General features: G+C 37.3%; 1 protein-coding gene across 8 annotated transcripts in view; it reads left to right on the plus strand.

Moving 5' to 3' along the window:
* LOC127427067 (ATP-binding cassette sub-family C member 3-like) overlaps nt 1–27081 on the plus strand; it is a 70219-nt gene that overhangs the window by 34766 nt on the left and 8372 nt on the right. Inside the window, exons 10-24 of one of the 8 annotated variants that reach the window (XR_007894895.1) lie at nt 6572–6733; nt 7338–7430; nt 8131–8334; nt 9618–9764; nt 10322–10409; nt 10584–10650; nt 13743–13869; nt 13982–14158; nt 15031–15198; nt 16215–16398; nt 17435–17543; nt 18571–18727; nt 19410–19617; nt 23485–23798; nt 25634–25763. Coding sequence is in view for 5 of the 8 variants with exons in the window: in XM_051674404.1 (XP_051530364.1) it covers nt 6572–6733; nt 7338–7430; nt 8131–8334; nt 9618–9764; nt 10322–10409; nt 10584–10650; nt 13743–13869; nt 13982–14158; nt 15031–15198; nt 16215–16398; nt 17435–17543; nt 18571–18727; nt 19410–19617; nt 21309–21619; nt 23485–23493 (2211 nt within the window). In the remaining 3 variants the exon portion in view is untranslated. Of the gene's footprint in view, nt 1–6571; nt 6734–7337; nt 7431–8130; nt 8335–9617; nt 9765–10321; nt 10410–10583; nt 10651–13742; nt 13870–13981; nt 14159–15030; nt 15199–16214; nt 16399–17434; nt 17544–18570; nt 18728–19409; nt 19618–21308; nt 21620–23484; nt 23799–25633; nt 25764–25801; nt 26141–27081 lie in introns of those variants that run through there. The other 7 variants (XR_007894896.1, XM_051674404.1, XM_051674403.1 and 4 more) reach the window with 7 other exon arrangements.

Genomic DNA, 27081 nt, shown 5'->3' on the forward strand with positions numbered 1-27081 from the left:
GGTCGCAGAGGCAGCCCTTGCCCCGCTAAGGGAAGTGGGTGTCCGCATCCTCAATTATCTCAACGACTGGCTAATCCTAGCTCACTCTCGGGATGTGTTGTGTGTGCACCTCAGCTGACTGGGGCTTCGGGTCAACTGGGAAAAGAGCAAGCTCTCCCCAGTTCAGAGCATTTCTTTTCTTGGCTTGGAGTTGGACTCAGTCTCAATGACGGCGCGCCTCACGAATGAACGCGCACAGTCGGTGCTGAACTGTCTGAAGGTGTTCAGACAGAAGACAGCAGTTCCACTGAAATTTTTCAGAGGCTCCTGGGGCATATGGCATCCTCAGCAGTGGCCTCACCGCTCAGGTTGATGCATATGAGACTGCTTCAGCACTGGCTTCAGACTCGAGTCCCGAGATGGGCATGGCGCCAAGGGACACATCGTGTGGTCGTCACGCCGATCTGTCACCGCCTCTTCAGCCCTTGGACCGACCTTGCATTTCTACGGGCAGGGGTTCCGCTAGAGCAGGTATCCAGGTGTGTCGTGGTTACGACGGACGCCTCCGAGACGGGCTGGGGACCGTATGCAATGGGCTCCTGGATTGGCCCGCAGCTGCGTTGGCACATCAACTGCCTCGAGTTGTTGGCAGTAGAGAGAGAGAGAGAGAGAGAGAGACTGAGCTTGTTTGATTACCTGTGTCTGTCACGACTCCAGTCCCAAGCAATAGTTTAGTGTTAGTCAGCTTGCTGAAGATAATAGATTTCTGGTCAAATACACCCTATTTTCTCTGTGTAAAAATAGCTGTCCGTGCATAGGTCCCCCCTGAGTATTTTGTAGTAGTCGGTGTGCAAGAGTCGTTCACTATAGTAACCTTTCTCTCCTCCGCCATGTTGAATATTTATATTTCCTTCCAATGCGGAAACTCTGGTAAAAGGTAAGCGCCTTGAGGTCAATGCAGGTCAAACTGAACTGGCTCATAACACATAAAAATTGTCTTTTGTCACCACCTGCAGGCTAAAATTAAAAGACTCACATCTAGCTGCTCTCCTACACTTTAGTCTAGAATGCCACGAACACAAGCAGAGTGATACAAACAGTGATGATGTTCTGAGACATCAATACTCATGGAACGTCTCTCGTCCAATCAGATTCAAGGACCTGAACTAACTGTTTTATATATATATATATATATATATATATATATATATATATATATATATATATATATATACACTATATTGCCAAAAGTATTCGCTCATCTGCCTTTAGCATATGAACTTAAGTAACATTCCATTCTTAATCCATAGGGTTTAATATGACGTCGGCCCACCCTTTGCAGCTATAACAGCTTCAACTCTTCTGGGAAGGCTTTCCACAAGATTTAGGAGTGTGTTTTTGGGAATTTTTGACCATTCTTCCAGAAGCGCATTTGTGAGGTCAGACACTGATGTTGGACGAGAAGGCCTGGCTCGCAGTCTTCGCTCTAATTCATCCCAAAGGTGCTCTATCGGGTTGAGGTCAGGACTCTGTGCAAGCCAGTCAAGTTCTTCCACACCAAACTCGTTCATCCATGTCTTTATGGACCTTGCTTTGTGCACTGGTGCGCAGTCATGTTGGAACAGGAAGGGGCCATCCCCAAACTGTTCCCACAAAGTTGGGAGCATGGAATTGTCCAAAATCTCTTGGTATGCTGAAGCATTCAGATTTCCTTTCACTGGAACTAAGGGGCCAAGCCCAGCTCCTGAAAAACAACCCCACACCATAATCCCCTCTCCACCAAACTTCACAGTTGGCACAATGCAGTCAGACAAGTACCATTCTCCTGGCAACCGCCAAACCCAGACTCGTCCATCAGATTGCCAGATGGAGAAGCGTGATTCGTCACTCCAGAGGACGCGTCTCCACTGAGTCCAGTGGCGGCGTGCTTTACACCACTGCATCCGACGCTTTGCATTGCACTTGGTGATGTATGGCTTGGATGCAGCTGCTCGGCCATGGAAACCCATTCCATGAAGCTCTCTACGCACTGTTCTTGAGCTAATCTGAAGGCCACATGAACTTTGGAGGTCTGTAGCGATTGACTCTGCAGAAAGTTGGCGACCTCTGCGCACTTTGCGCCTCAGCATCCGCTGACCCTGCTCTGTCATTTTACGTGGCATACCACTTCGTGGCTGAGTTGCTGTCATTCCCAATCGCTTCCACTTTGTTATAATACCACTGACAGTTGACTGTGGAATATTTAGTAGCGAGGAAATTTCACGACTGGACTTGTTGCACAGGTGGCATCCTATCACAGTACCATGCTGGAATTCACTGAGCTCCTGAGAGCGGCCCATTCTTTCACAAATGTTTGTAGAAGCAGTCTGCATGCCTAGGTGCTTCATTTTATACACCTGTGGCCATGGAAGTGATTGGAACACCTGAATTCAATTATTTGGATGGGTGAGCGAATACTTTTGGCAATATAGTATATATATATATATATTTATATATATCACTGATATACAGTATATAGACAACTGGATCGCTCATGACATCATAACAGTGAAGCCACTGTTATTCCAATGTCCCTGTTGACTTAATAGGAAATCATCTCATTTCAGCGAGTAAACATTAGTCATTTAATCACTGATTTTATATCTGAAATCTGCATGTACATCCCTACAATGCAAACGTCCTACACATGTAATTATTTATTTATAGCCAGGAATTTTTTCTGTTTCTTGAAAGCCCTTGCGAGTTATGCTGTATATCTATATCATACAGTATCCACCACTAACAAACTTCATTAGCGAACAGATCAGCTGAATGTAAACAAGTTCACTGAAACTGAGGTAAGATACAAACAGATATTTTCAGACTTATTTATTGTGAACTTCGAAGTGTTTGTTCAGAGTTACTTGTTTTATGTTTTCATCAAAAAGTGCCTTGTTCTCATGATCACTTGTATAAGAGCGCACACCCTCTCTCCCTCTATCACACGTGCGACGGACGTGCAGAGAGGGAGACGTGCAACGCAAATATAAAGCAAATACGAACATGTATTTATGACATGTATCCAAGTATGACTACAGAGAGCACTTCAATATGAAAACATGCAAATTTAGAAATCCCGGTCTGACTTTTTTAAAGTCCCTTTCTGGGGTAAGGATGTATTGTCACCCTAATCAAGCAGATATTACAGCTTTTCCTACTTACATTACAACTTGTGGACAGTTTTCCCACTTCCTTTGGTGATCGTTGTGCTGCACTGATAGACTGAACACCGGGGCAGGTGAATGCTCTGACATCACGATCCGTGTATATCTCCTCCCTCGTAACGAATATTATCCGGAACAAGCAAATTAAACATTAAAAATGATAGTCATTAGAGGGCGAAATGTAACTGTCGTATCCACAGGTTGGAGACGGTGAAACGGGGGTGTTTTCGCCTGTCAGTCATTGATGCTCATTGAGAGTTTGGGAATACCAAGATGGCCGCTCGAACACTTCCGGTGGCTTCACCTCCTGCAGGCAGTTTACCGTTGCTTCAGCGATCCAGTTCTATATCAGGGACGTGCCGTCCATATAAGCAAGGTAAGCAGTGCTTACCTAACAGAAGAGTGAAAAGAAAAATGGCACTATGAAATATTTAAATATAATTGTTAATATAAACTACTGTTTTCGTTCAAATTCGTCATCTTTCATCTCGGTTGAGCAGCACGGACAGTGAGACATTTATTCGCTTTGGCGCCACCCTCAGGTATAAGCATTTTATGTTATGCTTTCTCTGACTTAGATTCAAAGCATTGTTTATCGCCCTTTCATTCAACACTGTACGTTCATTCAAATTGAATCACACCCGCTACTACAAATGACCAAGGTAAGCATGCTTACCATAATGAGTTCATTTCTGAGCCAATCAGAAGCTCCTTCCATCAGTCATGCTACCTTATAGGCTACATTTTTGTTTTGTGTCAACATGTTCAAGTTCACGTAACTAATGCGCTAAAATTTATATAGTGTAAGCATTGGCGACCTACGGGGATTTAGCAAACTTGATTTCAATGAAATTGAGAAAGAGAGGCTATCGAAACTTCAACAAGCAGGCGACTTTTACAACAAAGTGACGGAGATGTTCATTCACAAGGAGAGACGCATGGATTTTGTGTTCCAGTAAAGGTAAATTAATATGTTTATTAAAAATATGTGTCTTTGATACTAGGTCATTGTTTCTGGTTAATCTGAGGCTATGAAGTGGTGATCTGGCAGTCATGTACTTGTTGTGTTCTGCTCTGTCTGTTTTATAGTTCTAATATTAGGGCGCAGTGTCTGTTTAAAAAAATATATTAAGGGATGTAGAGACTGCCATGTCTACATTACATTTGATTTGTTCATTCAGGTTAAGATTGTTGTCTTTGGTGGTCAGATTAGTTATTTGCCGCTGTCCATTACAGTGGTTCTGAACTGTGGGAAGAGTGACAAGTGAGGCATATGATGTTGAAACAAAGCCTGCTAGAAACGGGCAATCTTTGCTTTTTCTTTTTGCTGTATGTCAAAACAAGGTTTTCTGGCAGTATGGTTATTTGTTTGATTTAATGGACATAAACATGCTCGGCTCAATATATGACAATCTTTCATTTGTGTGATATGAGCAGTATTACTGTCCTGAATTTAAAACAATTTGGTCATGAAGTTTGCCACTGTGACATAATTGTTTCCATTGACTGGTGGGTTCTAAGGCAACAATTTACGGCTATAAAATTTCTGCGACATTACACTCACCTGCATAATGTGTTTTGGGCACTGTCTTTAATAATGTGTATTAAAACTCTTTGATGCTTGCCCAGTCTCAAAGCCCATGGCACGTGCCTTTTATATATATATATATATATATATATATATATATATCAGTGATATATACAGGTGTGTGTGTGTATATATATATATATATATATATATATATATATATATATATATATATATATATATATATATATATATATATAATGTTATATAAAATAAAATAAATATTTTTGTTATATTTTCCTATATTAAATAATTATTTTAACTTTGGCTTTGCAAGAGCCTTTAATTGATGGAGCAAACCTGCCACTTAAGTTCATGAGAAACTAAAATATAAATTTTGCCACAAAAAACCTTTATAAGTATTAATAGTATAAGTGAATATTAGAGCAAAAAATTCAATAATAAAAGATGTGATTACTGTAAGAAGCCCCTTTTAAGAAGCCTGGTGGGAACACTAGCACACCAGCATCTAAAATACAATATCTGCTGGTGAGCAGCTATGCTGGTTATTTCAACATGGGTATTACAGTTCTCACTGACTTGCTGTTTATTTGAAATGAATTTAGCTTCATAAGGGGCATGTGTGGGAAAGTGCTGTCAGCTCCTAGTAAAAAATACACTAAATACTGATACTTGAGCTTATATCAACATTAACTTGCACTTGATTGTATTATTACTGTTGTGATATATTGTTATGGCTGTCAGAAGCAAGAGTTACATTTACAATATAACCATTAAACCTTTTGCTGAATGTTGTCAGAGGGATATCAATAAAAAGGGGAAAAAATATTCCTCAATAAAAATAAAGGCAGCACTACTACAAATTAAATGCACTGCAAAAATGGTTCTCAGAAGCGGTGTTTTTGTCTTGTTCTCAAGTAAAAATATAGTCAAGTAAAAAAATAGATACATTTACTTTAGAAGTAAAATTACATGATATTAAGTCTTGTTTTCAAAGAAATCTAACAAAAATTAGTGTTGTTTATGCGTACAAATATTTGCTAATGGGGTAAGAAGATTACTGGTAAATCAAGGTATGTTCTCTTATCATCTTACACAATTTTGCTTCTCAAATAAATATACATTATGTGGTTTTAATGATGTTTAGATATATTTACTAGAAAACAAGCTGGAAAAAATACTCACCTTGAATTTGTATTTTTATTTGTATTTTTTGCTGTGTGCTACTTTTCATGAATCGTTACACTTTGGCATCCCATTATTTATTTTTTATTAAAGTACTAGACACACTTTGATGAATGAACCACTGTATAATATACTGTATGTTAGATAAACATAAAATGGGGAATAGTTTGTAACACATAAAAAAATAAAAAAAATAAAAAACCTCCTTAAAATATTGATTTTGGCCTGTCCCACCTCAGACGTCTTGACCATCTCGACTGTATTCAACAATTTAATTCATATAAAGTCATAATTTTGACATAATCTGCTGAACTGATATTTCATAACTCGTAGGAAAACCAATTATTTAATTTGAACTAATTTTACCTAATTTCACTGACTGTTTGTTGAAATAGAATTTAACTTGAAAAGTTAAAGTTTTTCAACAACTTGAAAAAAATTGCACCCCATTTTTGGAAAGTAGAACATGCCTACAACAGTTTTTATTGGTGTAATGGGCAGAAATGCTGTATCATTGCAAATTTTACAGTTCTATTGAACTTATGATGGAATATATGGGGATTGGCATTGCTATATATAATATGCTTAATCGTATGCTGAATATTATGTTGGATCATGGAAAACAACATGTTTGACACTTAATCAATGTCTGCAGTCACTAGTGCTCACAAACGAGGCCAAACGCTCCTCTACGGTGGGAGAGGTGGTCAATCTGATGTCTGTGGATGCTCAGCGCTTCATGGATCTCACAACCTTCCTCAACATGCTGTGGTCAGCTCCACTGCAGATCATTCTAGCTCTCTTCTTCCTCTGGAAGGTAAACTGTCATACAATTGGCTAAATCTAAAATACCACCCCTTGCATTTTTTGTTATAAAGATATTCATATTTATTGATGATCCAGTGGTTCTCAACTGGTGGGTTATTACACAAAAACGGGAAAAAACATGGCTGAATGCAAATAATGCAAGTAATCACACAATTGTGGATAGGTAGGAGAAAACACTTCTCATATCTTTTGTTGTTGACATCAAAGGCTCTACATCCAATCAAACTCAAATTCATCTGTCACTTGGTGGAAACTAGCCAAATAAGACAAATGCCAACAAGGACAGGTTGTGTGACATGCCCTCGTCCTCAAAAACAATGAACAAACTATGTAAGATGGGGAAAAACAGATTACATTAAATGCAGCAAGGATAAACATGGTGTGGCACCTTCAATGTGTTTTTATTGGCAACCAAGAGAGCATGAAACTATCCAAATTCAGATACATACACGTCAGCAATGACATATGGTTTGGTGTTCATGGAACATTGACGTGTGATCATTTGAGTTATGTTTGACAAAAATTGTTTGACAAAAAATTGGATGTGAAAGCTTTTTTCTTATTCTTTTGTTTGTTTTTTCTCCTTTCTTCAGAATTTGGGTCCATCAGTGCTGGCTGGTGTAGCTGTGATGGTTCTGCTGATTCCGTTCAATGCTTTCATTGCCATGAAGACCAGAACTTACCAGGTCAACTCTCCTCTCCTACGCAGATTTTCATCTATGTCTGTATGTTAGGCCAACACACAGAAGTGTTCAGTTTGAACACTTTTCAATATTTCCTTCTGGACTGTGGTTTCACAGCTCAGGTGTATCTGTTTCAGAAGCCGTTTTAGAAACTAAACAGTCTCATATTTTTCACATTTTTGTTTAGCTTCTAGCAAACCACTAATTCACCCTTCATTTTCCTAAAGAGAGCATATTAATATCAGTTGTGTGCAATGCTAACTACCCAAGCTCTTCAGCAGTTATCTGAACCTCTTAGTGTAACAGGTGTGGCCCATCAAGTAGCAGTGGTAGAAATAAGAGACATGGGCAGTGTCCGAAACCAAAGGCCTTACTGTCCAGCCAGTCAATGACTTAACAGGCAACTCAACAGGCATAGGTACCTCCTAAGAAAACTGGTTTAAGACTGGCTTCCAAGGCACCAAAACGTCATGTCCAATGATCTAGCACAAATTCAAGTGAAATTTAGAGAGATCCAAAAATACTGACAACACTTTTTATGTAAAAAGTAGACAGGATGTGAAGTAAACACTTGATACCAAAGCAAATTTATGCCTTCCTACCTCCATATGCTGCATGCAAAAATGCAGCATTTTGCAGGTTTTGGACTTGACACTCACTTAAGGTCATCATCATCTGATGTTGTTTCCTGTACTCTGTACAGGTGGAGCAAATGAAACATAAAGATGACCGCATCAAGCTGATGAATGAGATTCTCAATGGCATAAAGGTGTTGAAGCTCTACGCCTGGGAGATCTCCTTCAAAGAGAAGGTCCTTCAGATCCGCCAGAAAGAACTCAATGTGCTGCGCAAGACTGCCTACCTCAGCGCGCTCTCCACCATGGCCTGGACCAGTGCTCCGTTCCTGGTAATACATCTTTCCATTTTCTTATCTCTTACTGTGTGGTGTTACGTGTCTGAACAGAATGCAAAATGGTTATCTTTGATATGCCAAATTATGTGGTATATCCTTATCTAATTGGCCTCATGTTGGCAGCTCATGTTTCAAAATGCATTACTCATACAGCATGTAGCTGACAGATGAGTAACAGGAAGTTGAAACGGTTTTTGCCGGAAAACTTTGTTTTGTTTTAAAACAAATGTGTTTTAAAGCTACGTTATTTTTTTAAAAGAAGTAGTTCACCCAAAAATATTTACTCAACCTCATGTCACTCCTAACCTGTATCCTGTTATTTATTTGTTTATTTGTTTATTTAAAAACACACACACAAAAAAAACAAAAACAAAAAAAAAAAACACAAAAATCTTCTTGTGGGTCTTTTTCATACAGTGACAAAATGTATAGTAACTATATCTGTCAAGCTCCAAAAATGTCAAAAAAAAAAAAAAAAAAAACACCACAGAAGTGGGCCATAAGACTTATGTGATATTCTACATCTTCTGGAGCCATTTAATAGATTTTTTAGGAACAGTCCAGAATTTAAGTCATTATTCACTGATAATCTTCACCTCCACTGAAGCTCTCAAATCAAATATGGCAGTATTAGATGTGTTGCTTTAGATTGGACATTTACATTAATGATGTTTGGACACAAGACACTAGAGAACAAATGACGATTGATGTCACTGACATCCAACCTGCGTCACAGTCGGCTTATTTGATTTGAGAGCTTTGGCAGAGGGGACGATTTTCAGTAAATAACTGTTTGTCACACAAACCTATCGTTTGGCTTCAGAAGACTTGTGATGTAAAATGACCTTTATGGTATATAATGTCATTAAATGGATTTGGGTAACACTTTACAATAAGGTTCCATTTGTTAACATTCATTATTGCATTAGGTATCATGAAAAAACAAGCAACATATATTTTTTTACAGTGTTTATTAATCTTTGATTTAATGTTATTTAATACAAATTCAGTTGTTCATTGTTAGTTCGTGTTAGCTCATAGTGCATTAACTAATGTTAACATATACAACTTTTGATTTTAAAAGTGTATTAGCATATGTTGAAATTAACAATAACCAAGATTAATAGATGCTGTAAAAGTATTGTTCATTGTTAGTTCATTTTAACTAATGTTGGAACCTTCTTATAAAATATTACCAAGATTTTTATACAGATTCTTCAAAAATTCTCCATGGAAAAAGGATTCTTAAGGATTCCTTCTCTTTGATGTGTCTGCAGGTAGCCTTGACAACATTTGCTGTATATGTGACTGTGGATAAAGAGAACGTCTTGGATGCAGAGAAGGCATTCGTGTCTTTGTCTCTGTTCAACATCTTAAGATTCCCCTTGAATATGCTCCCACAAGTCATAAGCAGCATTGTACAAGTGAGCATTCACATCATTTTTTTCTTTATTAACATTATGAATAACTCAAAAAGAGTGCACTCAAAATTGTTTTGTTTACAGTTTGCTGGCTCTTATTCATCCCAGTGTTCTTGAACAATATACTGACACCTGTTGCTGTAGAAACATTAGATTTTTGTTTGTAAGGCAAACTTTTGTTTAATTCCTGTCCATTCATCTAGATTCTCTAGCTCATACTACACCCATCCATACAACTAATTTAATAGAAATGCAACTCAGTAATCTGCGAATAACCAGAAGTTCATTCTCTTACAACAGTAGTCCCACCTCAAAAATTATGATTTAGAAAATGTTACAAATAAAATAATAATGCTGTGATCATACTTTGAGAAGGTTTGTCTGTGTGGGTGATTCATACAGGTTCAGTCCTTAAACTGTTTAAAGGTTTACACAATATTTACCACAGTAAATTCCTGACAAAAGATCAGCATTTCTGAAATGCTTCAGCAGTGTAACTCATTCTCCCACTTAATGTTGCATTGTTTTTTCCCCTAATCATTCATCTGCTCAATGCATAGGCCAGCGTGTCTCTGAAGCGCATCCAGGATTTCCTGAGTCACGATGAACTGGATCCAGAGAGTGTCGACAGAAGAAACAATGCTTCAGGTAATGACAGAGGGCTCTTTCACTTTTCTTCACTGAGGCTAAAGGCTGGCTGACAAGTTTACTTTTCTGAATCATTGTGAATCTGTTTTCAGTGACTGCTGTCTGCAGTTTACTTTGTTACAATAAGTCATGACTACTCCTGCTTTAACTGACTCATGGTTTCTCTCTCTTCAGAATATGCAGTGACAGTAGTGAATGGGAAATTCTCATGGGCCAAGCAAGACCAAGTCACTCTTGAGAAGTAAGAACATTCACACAACTGTGTCATGTGTATCAGAAAAACACAAATGCTTTTATAACAAAAATATTTTCTTGAGCAGCGTTCTACTTTGAAAGTGTAGTTTGTCAGACTACAAGCTACTCATAATTTAAACTTAAATTACAGTCAAGCTTTTAAAACATTTGTTTACTACACTACAAGTTATTTACAAAAAGCAGCTACTGTAACAACAAACAAATTCGTAAAGCAAATAAAAGCTCAAAACACAACAGAAATAAGACACACCACAATGAAATTAACAGAAAGTAATTATTTTAAGTCATTTAAAGTCATTTCCCCTGAGCGCTTTGCTGTCCGATCGGGGGCTGCAGCCTACATACAGTTCATTTTCACAGGAGCAGGACACCTTATACATCAATACGTATGCAAGTACAGTGCAGGTACAGATTCGAGCAAATGTTGCTTAAGTTATGTGCATTAAGAGTTCTGGTAGAAACCCAACCAGGTTGCATTGTCCAGAGCGTTTAAGGACAAATAAATATAGCATTTTTATAAATACTGTATTTCTTTTCTGATTTTGTTATGTCTCATTCATTTCGTCATGTTGTGGATTAATTTTGTTTTGTTGTGGAATATTTCCGTTGTGCTGTGGGATTTTCGTTGTGTTGTGAATTAATTTTGTTGTGTTGAGGCTTTAAGGGATAGTTCAGCCAAAAATTATCTTATCATTTACTTACCCTCATGCCATCCCAGATGTGTATGGCTTTCTTTCTTCAGCAGAACACAAATGAAGATTTTTAGAAAAATATCTCAGCTCTGTAGGTCCATACAATGCAAGTGAATGGTGATCAGACCTTTGTAGCTCCAAAACTCACATACAGGAAACATAAAAGTAATCCATAAGACTCCAGTGTTTAAATCCATATCTTCAGAAGCAAAATAATAGGTGTGGGTGAGAAACGGAACAATATTTAAGCCCTTTTTTTACTCTAAATCTCCACTTTAACTTTCACTTTCAGATGTGAAAGTGAAACTAAACAGGTACCACATGTGACTTTCAGATGTAAAAGTAAAAGTGGAGATTAAAAACTGCACAATCCAGAAATAATGATATGTAGAAGGGTTGGCACTCCTAAGAACATGTAATATTAAATGTTTTATTCTTTCTTGTTCTCATGTTAATGTGAAAATCAGCCATAAACGGACGTGACAGTCGTGAAAGCGGCACTTAGCCACAGGCTACATGATGAGGGAAACCATCCAAAACACTTTGAAACCAGCAGACTTTGACTTCTGAGACATTGGTATAATATCTAATAATGATGCGTGATTGATTGAATTAAGATTAAAATCACAATATGGCCTTGCGCGATTACTAATGTTTAAAAATATAGACAACAAACCACTCCCTGCATTGCAAACGGGAATCAGCCTCGAAAGAGCACTTAGAAGGGAGAACAATCATGATAATCATGATGTAAGCAGAGCCGGTCATCGCTTCGGGGGCACGATCTACTGAGCCAATAAGTATGTGTTCAATCTGTGTCGAAAAAATGCGCCCTGTGTGTTCCGATGACGTGTTGTGGCACCCCCCATGAAACAAATAGACTGTGTACTAAATGCCTTACTACCATACTTCTCTTACTGTAAAGGACGGGCAAGGAGGAGGTGGGAACCGGCTGAACAGTAAACATAAAGTTTAATAAGAAACAACATAAAACAAACATAAACAGACACACATGCAACGCGGCTTTGTGCATCTCTCTCTCGAACTGGTGCCTCCGGCTCCCCTTTATCTTGCTCTCCCGCTGATTAGCTGATTCAGCGGCAGCTGTGCATCGTCACGTCCTCCTCCTCGTCACACTGTTATACCTGTATTTGGCAAAAAACAGTGAGATTAGTATGAATAGTATGCCACTGCGAACACGGCCATAGACTCACGAGCGTGGGGCTCGTGAATCGAAGTGATGCCAAATGCGTGAATTAATCACTCTTTTGAGTCAGTTCTTCTCAATGAATTTGTCTAACATGCGGGCTGAGGGTCTCGCCTAGGGTGCCAAATGGGGTAGGACCGGCACTGGATGTAACATTGCATCAAACAGAATTTCCAGTAACAATGACTTAAATGGTGAGTTCCAAATTATCGTTAATTTTGAGCCCCATACCTTTCAGCCCTCCAAAGCTCTCACAGTGACTGGTAAAATCTACGAAGTGAATAGGGATGATCACTTGTAAATGGAACACACCAGATGTCTGCATTCAGCACTTCAGTCAGCACTGTGTGAACAAGCGGCACCCTCTAGCAGTCTGGATGGCATTATCCATTATACATTAAACCAATATAATTTCAGAATTTAAAAGGAGGTTTGGTTTCTTTTGTTAAATCTTTCTTATTTTTCCATGATGTGGTTGACATTTCTGTGGAATCGCCCAACATATGCATAGTATGAATTTGTAATGTTCTATCATATACAGTACATATGTGGAAAATGTGAGTTCTGATGTTTTGAACTGCAAAAAACAGATGTGCAATGTTTTAGAAGTACAAAATAACCTTTTTTTCTTATCAGTCATCATGTGATCATATTAAGTTATTTTTTGTATCTTTTTAAATATGTTTATCTTTTATTTATATTTTATTAATATTTTTATTAGAATTTTAGCCTGTTATGTGTTCAACAGATCCATCCATGTATAGTACAAATTATTTATTGTTAAAACAGTAAAAAAGCTCTTGTGCCTCTTTATACATTTAAAAAGCATAAGTAAAATAGTGGCAACATTTTGGTATCGGCATTGGCCTATATATTTTTGTGTTAAAACCAGTATCTGTATCGGGCAAACATTTTCTGATTTGTGCATCCCTAGTAAAAACAGCAATGTTGTGATTTGTCATGCTACACCACTGCTCGTTGGGAAAAGTAGCTACTGTAAACAGCTGAGCATTTCTACTACTACCATTTCTAAAGTTTAGCAATTAGCAAAAAAATGACTGTGTGCATCACTACTTTTATTTAGTTGCTCTCCAGTTCTGCTCTTGATCAGTTGTCAGTAAATACAGTAAATTATGAATGGAGATTATGCAGTGATAATAACTTGGCATCTGTTGGCAGCATTAATGTGATGGTGCCGCAGGGCTCTTTGCTGGCAGTGGTGGGTCATGTGGGCTGTGGGAAGACCTCTCTTGTGTCCGCCCTGCTTGGAGAAATGAAGAAGCTCGAGGGGCAAATCTCGATACGGGTGTGTAGCATCACCCAGATTAATTCTGATTATTTTTAATTATTCATCTATACAGTTACAATTATTAACATGGCAAGAGTTATTAAAGCATATTGCTTTTCTCTTGATTTAGGGCTCTGTGGCTTATGTACCACAGCAAGCTTGGATCCAGAATGACACTTTAAGAGATAACATCCTGTTTGGCAAACCCTATCTGGAACAGAAGTACCGCTGTGTGCTGGAGGCCTGTGCCCTCACCCCTGACCTGGAAATGCTTCCTGGTGGCGACCAAACAGAGATAGGGGAGAAGGTACCATCAATTTTAATAAAGGGGATCCCGGGACTAGTTGTCACAAGTAACTGTATCTCATTAACTATAAGGTTTTGAGTCAAAAGTCCAATTACACAAATGTGTATTCTCTCCAGCAGTGGTTATGTATTTTGATTTCAAACAGCTAGTTCAAAACCCTCTTAAATAGAGTAATTATGAATTTTGTCCTCCAAACTAAAATACCAATATCATATTTTTGTAATGGCTGTTGGGTAAATATGCGAACACACTGGTTTTGTTTAGGTAAGCATCAACTATATAACAAAGGTTGATTGTAACAGAAAGGTTGACAAAATTGTTTTTCATAAACATCAGGTCGGGGCAAGTTGTCACATTTTGTTGTGGCAAATGTTGGAAATTGTACAATCAATGTATTAACTCCAGTTTGTGAATGCCAAAACATTGGTTTGATATTTTTGTATGCTACATTTTACATTTTTGCTGTTTCATTAATTGTTTTGTCTTTCATAAGTTTAGCTGAATAAAGACCATAATAGACTGTTTAAAGGCAGGTTCCATTTGTGACAACTCACCACATATAGTGTGACAGTGTGCATTCAGTGTACTGTATCTTTTTTCCTGGGCAATAATGGTGGGAATTTTCAATAGCTTTTTTGTAGCCAAGACCTTAAGTTATGTGTCTATATAAAAACAGATTTTCAAAAATAAATCAACCCTGAGAAATACCCACTGAAGTGTAAAAAATTACGACAACTAGCCCTGGTCTCCCTAAAGTAAATTACTTTGAACATACTATTTTTATGAATAGTGCTACTGTATATTGTAACTGATTTTAGTGCAGCTTTTGGAGTAACAGTGGTTGGATTATGGCTATCTGTGTCTCTGTGCAGGGCATTAATCTTTCTGGTGGCCAGAGACAAAGAGTGAGTCTAGCCAGAGCACTTTACAGTGAAGCAGACGTCTATCTCCTGGATGACCCTCTGTCTGCTGTGGACGCTCATGTTGCCAAACATATTTTTGACAAAGTTGTTGGGCCTGAGGGAGTCCTCAAGGACAAGGTATTTGCATGAGTCATTTGACACTTCTATACCCTATTCTCTGAAAATAATTTGGGTGGACAGTGCACAGTGACAAATAAAACCACAGTGTTTTCATATGGTTTACAAATAGACGTGTACAGAATCAGGAAATCAGCTAATTACATTTAATTGTGTTGTGTCACATTATGTTTTATTACCACACCTTTCTGAGAAATGGGTCATTCTCAGGAAACCGTGCTGTTTGTGTGCTATCTGTGCCATGACTTAACTGAAATAATTAACATGAAACTGAACTTCATTTTGGCACTGTTTATAGCCAATTTGCATGTCCTCATTCATCGCCAGTTTACTTAATAACGTGTTATACAGAATAGAAAAAATCATGCTTCCATGGTCCATGGAGTTTCTTTCTAAAATACTGTAAGGGGGGGTTAAAATGGGAAAGGAGGAGGTGGGAACCGGACGAACCATTAAAGTAATATTTAATGAAAACTTAAGCAAAAGACACAAACATAAACACACACACGGCAGCTGTGTGTGGCTCTCTGTCTCTCTCTAACTGCCACATCCGGCTCGTCTTTATCCCTCTCCTCGGCTGTTAAACCGATTGGGGGCCGGGCCCACCCTCCTCCTCGTCACAAATAATTTTCTGAGAAAATGCTAAATGTGTGTTTGCACCTTCAATTTAACCTCATTTCTGTGCCATTTTCCTCTTTATAAATAATTGTTTGATCTTTCTGACATTGCAGTTACAATCTTGTTACTTTATGTCTGAGGTTGGGAAAATATGGTTTCTTGAAAGTTCAGCATTTAACCTCTTCAAATCAAATTGTTTGAAAAAAAAAATCATTGAATTAGCGTAAATGGCACTATTTTCTGAGAATGAAAACAATCTTGTTTGTACATTCGAGATGTTATCAGATCACAAACCCCTCACATTAACCCTGATATATACTGAATAACTTCCTCACAATCTGTTATAGTTACCTGAATTAGGAGACCAGGGCTAAACCAATGTGCTGTTCCCTCTATAGACACGGATACTGGTGACCCACGGTATCAGCTTCCTGCCTCAGGTGGATAACATCCTTGTGCTTGTGGACGGAAGGGTGTCAGAGATGGGCTCCTACCAGGATCTGCTCAAACAAAATGGGGCTTTTGCCGAGTTCCTCAGAAATTACTCTCTTGAGGATATCATCGAAGATGATGAAGTCACCGGTAAATAACAATGTTATTTAGAAATTGGAAAAAAAGATAAAAAGAGAATGGGCATTGAGACTGAAAATGCTCATGGTTTGTAAACATCACTGAATTACAGACTGTGTCACTGTATGTCAGTCATGACAACTCTGAAAGATTTAGCATGTTAATACGGGTATGACATATTGATTGGATATTGGTCTAAGCAGACTAGGTCTGCTACGCTGTTGCTGCTGCTGCCGAGCAAGTACGGAAACTTGCTAAGGCTAGAACATAGACACATGCTGAATTAAGCTTGTGGACATGCTGCTGCTGCTTCATAGTTTGAAAAACACAAGACATGCTGCATAAAGCATGTAAGACATGCTGCTGTACAATTAGACATAAAAACAATCCACCTGTAGCAGATCTAGACAGGTGAAACTGGGGTGGAGGAGGGTTTCAGAGAAAACTCTCACAGTGCTCTTCAGTGAAACCAGCTTACTTGCAAACTGAGCAAATTTAAATGTTAAGCAAAGAGAGAGTATGAAATTTAATTGGCTACCAGATTACACGTCAAAGGACCTATAAGCTTACACCATGTGAGCCGATTGACTTGACATATCACATGTGAGCGAGCTGATTGGCTAACAGATAACAGGTTCAAAGAACAGCTAGCACCTTTTAGAGTTTCATGCCTGAACTTAGTTATATATTTAAGCAATGAGATACGAGAAGCTGCGCAATATTGTGTAATAGTCACAGCTAGAGGGCATTGTTAAGTGCGTTGTGTAGGTTATTTACAGTATTATAGCACAGCACTGAAATAACAGAAAGTGGTTATGCACCACAAATACGTGTGCTTAAGGTTGTTTTGCGTCATTGCAGTTAATACAGTATATTGTCGATTTTAGCACAGCTGGAACGCTAAATTGACCAGTCAGCATCCTATGCGTGTTATAATTATTTCTATATGATTGGCTTTTTATTTTCCTTTATTTTTTAATGCTTGTAATCCGTTTGCTCTCACATACAGTAGATTCTTATCATCTTGACTCCTGATGTTGTTTCACAGTTTTGGTGGTTGACGAAGAAGAGGATTTTCCTGACGATGCTCTTAGTAACCACACTGATATGGTGGATAACGAACCTGTTGTCAATGAGGCCCGCAGAAAATTCATGAGGTACACATGCTTTTTTAATGCCTTCTCACTGTGCCAGTTGCACTGGCTTTGTGACTACTGCTTTTACGAGCACCTGTGTCCATGACAGAAATTTGGCTCTTGGCAACCACTTTGTCTGCTTTTATAATTGTATGACTTACTGGTATAGAATGCACTTCACATTTTATCTATACAGCCCAAACCACTTACTGTAGAGGACTGGTGTACGTATTGCTATATGAAAGTTTACCATTCATTGGTCTATTGATGTGTGTGCATGCATGTTACAGTAATATACTTTTCATTATATTACAAATTACTGCACAAATATAGAGCACTGTATATACAAACCCCTACACTTCTGCCTCATATGGAAAAGTGTTGGTTATCTTGGTTTGAAAAACAGTCCCAAGTGTGTTCTACTTTGGTGTTAAATCATTGCCTTCTAATATATTTGTCCTGGGCTTTATATATAGTGATCAGTTTTTCAAACACTGGGATGCACCATTATAAACCAGGACATCTGGTCTCCCTAGTTCTATAACACCAGGTATGAGAGAGCAGAGCTTACACTGAGCTTCCATTTATGCTTACACTGAAAAAAAAGTGTGGTAACATCTAAATTAACTGGTTCGATTCAGTTCGAATCAACCTGAATATATTAGAATAAACCAACAAAACTAATTTTAAAGGTTATATCAAGTAGAAAAAAAAAAACGATTGCAGGTTACCACTTTTTACAGTGTAGTTAACAGCAATTGCTTATTCCAAAAGGCAATATTGCTTGTTTATTTGGTAAGCCTATAACTAGGAAACAATATGTTAGATAAGCTTACTAGAAATACATTCCCAAACAACCAAAGCACATGCTATTTTAGTTATAACAAAAGATGTATCAGTAATTCTACTCTACCCATACAGGTGTCCTAGACAAACCAAAATATTTATCATATTGGGACTTTACTTCAAACAATAACTTGGTTATGACTTAAGATGCTGATTAAAATTGAGACATCTTGTCTTGTCTCTTGTCTTCTGTCCCTTTCAGGCAGATGAGCGTCATGTCTAATGACCTAGAGAACCCAAAGGGCAAGTCCATCCGTCACCGCCGCTGCAGCACTAAGAAACTTGCAGAGCCCCTGACAGAGAAGAAGGAGCAAAAGGTGGAGAAACTCATCCAAACAGAAACAGCAGAAACTGGGCGGGTGAGTGACTCATGACTGCTCCCATCTGGAGGACAGGAACCATGCCATCAAGCAAAACACTCTTAAAAAAGACAAATGAATACCTGAAAATGAGAGAGAGGGTGAAAATAAAGAAGAAACAGCAGTTTTATTACAAATCCCTGCTGAAAAGACCAGCTTGAATCACCATCATTTTGTTTTTAAAATGCTGGTCCGGGCTGGTTTATCCTGACTAGTGCTGGTCTGACTGGTCAACATGCTGTTCACCAGCATTGTCTTTCTGGTAATACTGGTTAAGCTAGTTAACAAACCTGGTGGGGACATCAGCACACTTACATTCAATGCTGGAAACCTACATCCAAATATCGATAGTAAATAGTAAAATATATATTTTACTATTATACTAAAAAATATATACAGTATGAATGTTCAGAGTGCAGTATAGTGCCTACAGTATAGTACCTAGAGTAAAGTACCTATGTATCTAAACTTACCTACATGGGTAGTTGACATGTCTATATTTTTATTTACATCAATATTTTAGCTTATAATTTGTATGAATGTACAAGGGAAAATATTTAATGTCAACTACCGACATGTCAAAAGTAACACTCCAGATCCTTTAAGGTAGCTTACAAGAACACTTCTATCTTCAAATTAAACTGAGTTTTCCCATTATGGCTCTGCTTTCTTCCTCTTTTAGGTGAAGTTCAAGGTTTACTGGGAATATGCAAAAGCGGTGGGGCCTTTTCTGTCCCTTTTCATCTGCTTCCTGTATGGCTGTCAGAGCGCAGCCTCCATCGGAGCCAATTTCTGGCTCAGCGAATGGACTAATGATGCACAGCACAACAGGACACAAGAGAATGTTCAAATGAGGGTGGGGGTGTACGCAGCGCTGGGCATTTCACAAGGTACTGCACACCCATCCTCTCTACCATTTGCATAATGTAATGTGGATATTATCTGATACAGTGCACGCTGGTCTGTTAAATCTAATGGAGCCTCCTCTGATTAGATTACATAATGATAACCTGTGTCCAAGAGTCACACTACAAAAAAATAATTATCTTAATCTGTTTACGTTTTTCCTACATCCTTAAAACAAGATACAGTAAGTATACTTGAGAAGATGTCTAAGATATTAAGACTTGTTTCGAGAGGGTACAATACAGTATACCTTGAATTAAGTTTATTTTGTTTATTAAGTTGTTTGGCAAATAGTTTTTTCTTGTTTTAAACAAATCTAGTTGAATTTTTTGAGGTTAATGCTTAATGCAAAAAAAAAAAACTAGTTGCAAATGCAGAAAGAAAATATAAACATCCTTAAAAAAGTATTCAGATAAGATGTTTTGAATTAAGTTTATTTTGTTTAATAAGTATGTTTGCACTTAAAAATAATTTTCCTACTGAGTATTTTTGTCTTATTTTCTGATAAAAATATCTAAACATCTTTAAAACAAGAAAAACTACTTGAGAAGCAGATGGCATAAGATATGAAGTCTTGTTTTCAGAGAAATGTGTATCTATATAATAAAACAGGAAAAACTATTTACCAATGGGGTAAGAAAAATAAACTCGTTTTCCATTTGAATCAAGTTTTGTTTTATTTAATACATTTTATCTAATGTTTTTTATTTGTCATAAGCATAAACATTGCTAAAAATTTTTTGAAAACATATGATATTGACAATGAAAGCAAGACAAAATATCATTTCATATTGCTTTTCAGGTAAATTTATCATGTTTTAATTATGTTTAGTGATTTATATTGGAAAACAAGATGAAATGACAAAAAACTCTATAAGAAAATGATTTTTTTGCAGTGTATTTAATGGCAATATTCTTTTCTTCTTTTAAACATAAATCTAACCAAATTTCCTGTAAATGTTCAAGTAAATTTACTTGAAGTTTTCAGAGAATACATCTTGCATTTATTCTGTTTACCAAGTTCATTTACTTTTTTTTATTGCTTTAAACTCACGAATCACAATTTCCTGTGGTTTATGCCTAAAATGTGCTAACGTCGTAAGAAACATGTCTAATCATCTTTTAAACAAGATAAGTTTACTAGAGAAACAAACTCTAACATTTGTAGGGGTTTTTACAAAAAAAAAAAAAAAAAAAAATGATTTGCCAATGGGGTAAGAATAGTAAACTTAATTCAGTATATATTCTCTGAAAACAAATCTTTCATTGTCTATCCCCCCCAAAAAAAGAAAAGAAAAAAGATTGCTTATCTTAAATATTTATCTTGTTTTTGAAAAATGTAAATGCTTTTACTGGAAATGTTACTTGGACAGAAAATCCTGATTAAGCAAATCATTTTTTACAGTGAGATCCGTGAAACATCGTCTGACGTGTGCACATCAAATGAGAATTTGGTCGTACTACATTTCATTCATGTTAAGTCCCATGTTGCAGATGTGTGTGTTTTATGTGTACTTGTTGTAAAGAATGTGCTCCTCCAATCTTTGGATTTTACTTCAGCTAACACTCCCTCAAACAATGCCACACCTCCTCCCTACCCCCAACCCTTTCCCCTGCAGATCTGTGTAGTAGTATGTAGTGACCTCCTCCCCCTCCTCTGGTCTCTTTAACACAGGCATCCTGGTTATGTTCTCTTCCTTTACTCTGGCCATGGGGAAAATCCGGGCAGCACGTAAGCTGCACCAGACCCTGCTGGACAACAAATTTCACACGCCCCAGTCTTTCTTCGATACCACCCCCATAGGCCGGATCATCAATCGCTTCTCCAAGGACATTTATGTGATAGATGAGGTTCTTTCGTCCACAATCCTCATGTTCCTGGGCACCTTCTTTGCCTCTCTGTCCACCATGATTGTTATCATTTGCAGTACACCATTTTTCGCCCTGGTCATTGCCCCCCTAGCTTTGATTTACTTCTTTGTGCAGGTATTTCTTAATTTCTTTTGCAGCTGGATGTAACCTGGTTATATTTCAGAACCTTTTTGAGTGTTGTCAGAGCATGTGCTTTCCAGGATCTGGTACAAAGACGTTGAAGCAATTCTATCTTACCCGTTTTGATTTCGTCCTTCTCTTTTTTGTCTGTCTATTTGGGGGGAATTCACTAGTAATGAATTGCTGCCACTGATAGCGTTGTTTATTTGCATGCGCTGTCTGCGTTGTTTTAGCGCCTGATTCACTAAAGGAGTTATGCACGTCAGCTTTAAGCACAACAACCCCCCCCCCCACACACACACACACGCAAAAACAAAACACAATTTGCACATTGCAATCACAACCTTGTGGGTTGGTAATCTAGCATTCTTTACTGCGACTCTACAGCTCCACCACTGTGATTCAGGCACCTTAATCGGCACTTTAAAATGGCAAAAGTGTGCTCGTGCACATTACACTCTTCTACATTATTATATTATTATTTGAGCAATAGAAAATGTACACAAACACCTCTTAAATGAAATTCAATTTACTGCCTGCGTTGCCTGGGTGGCAATAGCGCAACATTAATTGTGGCAGGCAAATAGCGCTGAGTTTTGTAAATAAGGTGTAATCTATAATGTGTCTAAATTGCATTTAAAGAGTTGTGTTTGCACAACAAAGAATGACAATGACTTAATGTAAATACGATTTCAGCACTATTTCAGCACATTTAGCGCCTGGTTAAACTGTAAACGCAGGGTTTACATTGAAATACCACATGCTAAAGTGGCACAGCTGTTTAGTGAATTCGCCCCACAGTCACTTTATCCAGTGTTTTCCACCCTAACTGAGTGCTGACTTCCTGTTCCTCCATGCAGCAGCCTGCCTGCCCACTTCCTGTTCTGACTTTTGCTGCTCGTATGCTTTCACACTTATCAACACAAACACACACACCTACACAATTGATATAGATGCACATGGTGAGTGACTTTACTGTGGAGCTCTATCATATCCCCTGGGAGTTGTTTCGCTTTACATATGGCCACTGCCTCGTTGGCGTGTAAGAGCCCTACTCCCTAGAGCTACGAACCTCACTGATAGGAATGAACAGCAATGGGATACTGGTGCCCTCTGGTGATGATTTGTAACAGAGCATACAGGGCCACATGGGAGTTTTCCCAGTATTTCTTTGTGAATTGTACATGCATGCTCTCCATAGTTATTTAGTGACCTTGTTAGTATTGCCTAGTTATATTATCTTTTACAGACATCTATCGTTCATGTGCACAGCCTGCAGGAAAGAAAATTCCCAAATGAGAACTTTTTAATATCTCAAATGTTTCTCCTAGACAGCAGTGAGATTAAATGGAGATTAAATGGAGACTTTTGCTTAAGTCCACCTAAAAAACATACACAGCGCTGGATAATTAAATGAAAAACATATCAGTCTCCTATTCCACCTCTTCACTTCTCTTTCAAAGCTGTGCTAAGCCGATCAGCAAAAGACAAGCAGGAAACATGTTTTCTATTGACTTTCCAATAAGTCTATTTCTCTTCTAGATGTGTGCAGTGTGGTTGCATAAGGCCAGCAGTTTCGTAGGCCAATGTCTGTCAGTATTTATCAAATACAAGTGGTAACATAGCAACAGTGTATCACCTGGTAGAAAATAGGTGGTGACTAGCAACGCCAAGGTAAAGGGTTCGAACACCAGGGAACACACAATCTGATCAAATGTATCTCGACTGAAAGTCGCTTTGGGGAAAAGCGTCTGCCAAATGCATAAATGAAATGAAATATGAGACATGAGCGAGTAAGGGCCCACCCCACTAACCCTCCTCTCCCTCATTGTCTCTCACTGTGCTGCCCCCCTCAACAGGTGCGCTGATTCTGGCCAACTGTTTACTGTGCCGGGCTTACAGCATGCTGAAGGCGGCCCACACTACCCACCTCAACATGCTCCATGCCATTTTGAGGGCTCCCCAGGCCTTTTTCGAGGCCACGCCCTCAGGGCGGGTCTTGAACCGCTTCAGCAAAGACGTGGACACAATAGACTCTCTTATTCCAGACAATATTGATATCTGGATGCGCACTTTCTGGTACACAGTAAATGTGCTGATCGTATGCTCTGCCCTCACCCCGATGTTCCTCATAGTCATAGTGCCATTAATGCTGTTCTATTGGTGGGTCCAGGTAAATAGGAACAAGTCTGCTAACTCATTAATACAGCATGTTAACATGTGTTGTTTTTTATGTTATAGCTGCATTTTCACTGTCTTAGTGTTGTAGTATACACCATGTGGTTTGTCATTCGGTTTTAGTTCAGTCAGGGAGTCGAGACTCTGTCAAACATGGATGCTCGTCTCTCAGGACTGTTATCCAATAGCTGTTGTTTACTAAGGCACCTTCTTGAGTTTTTAAGAACTTTACAGAACTGTACTGTATAAAAGTATAATACCGTACCATAAAGTACACTTCATAAGATTCACAATCTGTAAATATAATGGGGTCCAAAGATGAGAATGTGTTGCATTCAAACAGCTGGACGGAGTGCAATTCTGAGTTTCAAACTATGTTTACACAACGAAGTGTTTATGACACATTGCATTCAAAGTGAGACGCTGCAAAAGTGTTCGTCTGACGCAAGTATACATTGACGCGTCCTTAAAAAGCCCTTATAATAAATCCATCTCTGACAGCTTGATGAATTCAGTTGCAAAATGGATTGCTGTGAACTATAGGCCAATAGACTGTAGGTTCAGTGATATGGAAATAAACAATATTTTGCCTTCTAAAGCCACTTTTTGTAGTGTCTTACCAATGCTTTACTTGTCTGGCACATAATGCAATGCTTGATAATCAAATGGATAATAATTATGATGTATATATATATATATATATATATATATATATATATATATATATATATATATATATATATATATTTAATTATTTATTATTATTTAATCATACTATATATTAAATCAAATATTTTTTGATATGTGATTAATTGTGATTAATCTGATCAATTAATCGGCATATCATGTAATTCATTCGAATATTAATTTTAATCGATTGACAGCCCTACAAATAATAGCAGCAGCATATCAATTTGAGTGAAAAGTTGAAAGAAGAGCATCTTGTGTGCTTCAATTTAAGGGAGGAAATTTGACTTTTTAGAATGAAGTTAACATGGCCAATGTCATGAATATCTTATTTGATTAGTGGTCTAGAAATAATGCAGAATCTTTATATTTCTTATTCATTTTAAATCACAGTGTTTCTTTGTTTTTAAACCCTAACACCTTCTGTTCATTTTCAAATTTAAATTTGATTTTGTATCCCAGATTTGTAATGTGGTCTCAGACTTTTGGACCCCATTGTATGTAACCATTAAAATTCTTTCATTTGAGCGTAAATGTTTGTCGTACAGTACGTTTTTCTGCATACTCAGCAAGTTAAAGCGTTTTCATGCTGTTTGTTGTGAAACCCTTGACAAGTAGAGAAGGTGCGTAAAGAACAGCCTTGCACTGTAGAGTTAGTTTTGCAGGAGTGGAAGATTTGTTTTGATAGTCTACTGAACATGATTTTGAAATGGCTTGCTGTGCTGTATCCATCATTTCATCAGTTTAATCTCCATGTGCATTACATCAGCATTCATTTGTCCTTTAACACTAACAGAATAGCATTTAGCTGTCAATACTAACGCTAGTGCACATATATTCCTTGTACCTGGAATGTAGTTTTGGTGAACTGGGGATGTGAGGGCAAAATATAAGTCCATTACGTAGTGGTTGACCGATATTGGTTTTTTTAATGGCCTGTGCCAGTACTAAGAACTATAGGGCAGAATGGCCAATGGCCAATATAATTTATAATTTAAAATATGGGAAATAGGCTAATACAACATTTTAAAATACTATTTTGCAAACAACAAAAAATACAAACAACAATTAAAATAACATTTTATTATATCAATTAATATGAAAATACACTGTAATTAAACAATATTTACTTAAAATTCACAGAAATGCAGTATCCATTAACAAGGATGTTGGCAGTTGTTGGAACTTACACAAGGAAGAGCTAATGCTTCCAAATTGGCTCGATTATCGTCTGGTGTCAACGGCCAATATATCGGTCTATCACTGTGCATAGGTAATAAGAAGTAGTCAATAAGTAAATCAAAATATTTATGCTGTGGTTTTGGTGGTGTGTCCTCTGTTTATTGAGGCTTCGCTAATTTGCTACTAATTATTACGCAACTAACGTTGTGTTAAGTTCTATTTTACTAGTTCATCCTAATTACATTAATACAGTAGGCCAAAGGAAAAAAAAGGCATTATGGTGCTAACAAAAATAGCTTGCAACAACTCATATGGCTGAATTAGGGTTTAGAAAGGGTGTTTTATTGGATAGTTTGTTCTAGATTTTTATGGGCCTTTGATGTCGTTTCATTAGGCCTGAAGATCTCTTTTGGTCTCGAATCAATCTTCTGTGATTCTTCACATGTGACTCTGTCATAAAGCACTTAGGTACTAAACCCTCCAATCTCTCATTGCATAATTATAACTTAAACTTGCATCCTTCTTGATTGTCGAATAATTGCACATTGGATATGGCTGAAGCTTTGCATGGCACAGACAATCTCTCTTTCTTAACTGCACATTATTTTCTGTGAGATGACTGAACGATGTGATGCAACTGCTTATTGCATGTACCCGAAATATCTAATCCAATTTTTTTTTTTTTTTACTTTCTTTGATGATACTTTATGCACATACTTGCTGAAAAAGAAAAACTCTTGAGTAATTCAGGAATGCGCAAAGCCAAACCAAACACTACAACATTATGATAGTTTTTGATTCCATGTATATTTAAACTCTTAGTCTTAATGTGAATCAGATTTGTAAATCAAATATGTTATACATATATATATATATATATATATATATATATATATATATATATAATTATTATTATTATTATTTTATATATATATTTCAAATATTAAAAAAAAAATCACATTGACTATAGTTAAATACTGCTTGATGAGTGATAAAAAGTATGGTGAGGATTCGAGAAACTACACCAACAGAAATGATTATAAATAAAGAATAAAAATTTTGCATGGTTTGTCTCAATGTAAGAATAATTTAATTGGATATTTGGAACACATCCAGTAGAATTTATTATAGCTTACTATATTTTATAGAAGAATTTTTAGATTTTTTTTTATCAGCTGTATAATGGAGTACTTAACTAAAAACACATTTTTTTTATTAACAGTAAAATGTATAGGACAAAACAGCCAATAACTTTAACATTTAATTTTTAATTTTAAGATTATTTAGTCTGCTTATTTATTAGTAAACTGACCGAACAGTCCCAGTTAAGACAAACATACAGCATTAGATTATTGTGCCTGATTGAAATGTGGTTCTTTTTTAAGGACATGACAAAATACAAAACTTTG

This window comes from Myxocyprinus asiaticus, chromosome 36 (assembly GCF_019703515.2).
Source record: "Myxocyprinus asiaticus isolate MX2 ecotype Aquarium Trade chromosome 36, UBuf_Myxa_2, whole genome shotgun sequence".
Classification (NCBI taxonomy): Eukaryota; Metazoa; Chordata; class Actinopteri; order Cypriniformes; family Catostomidae; genus Myxocyprinus; species Myxocyprinus asiaticus.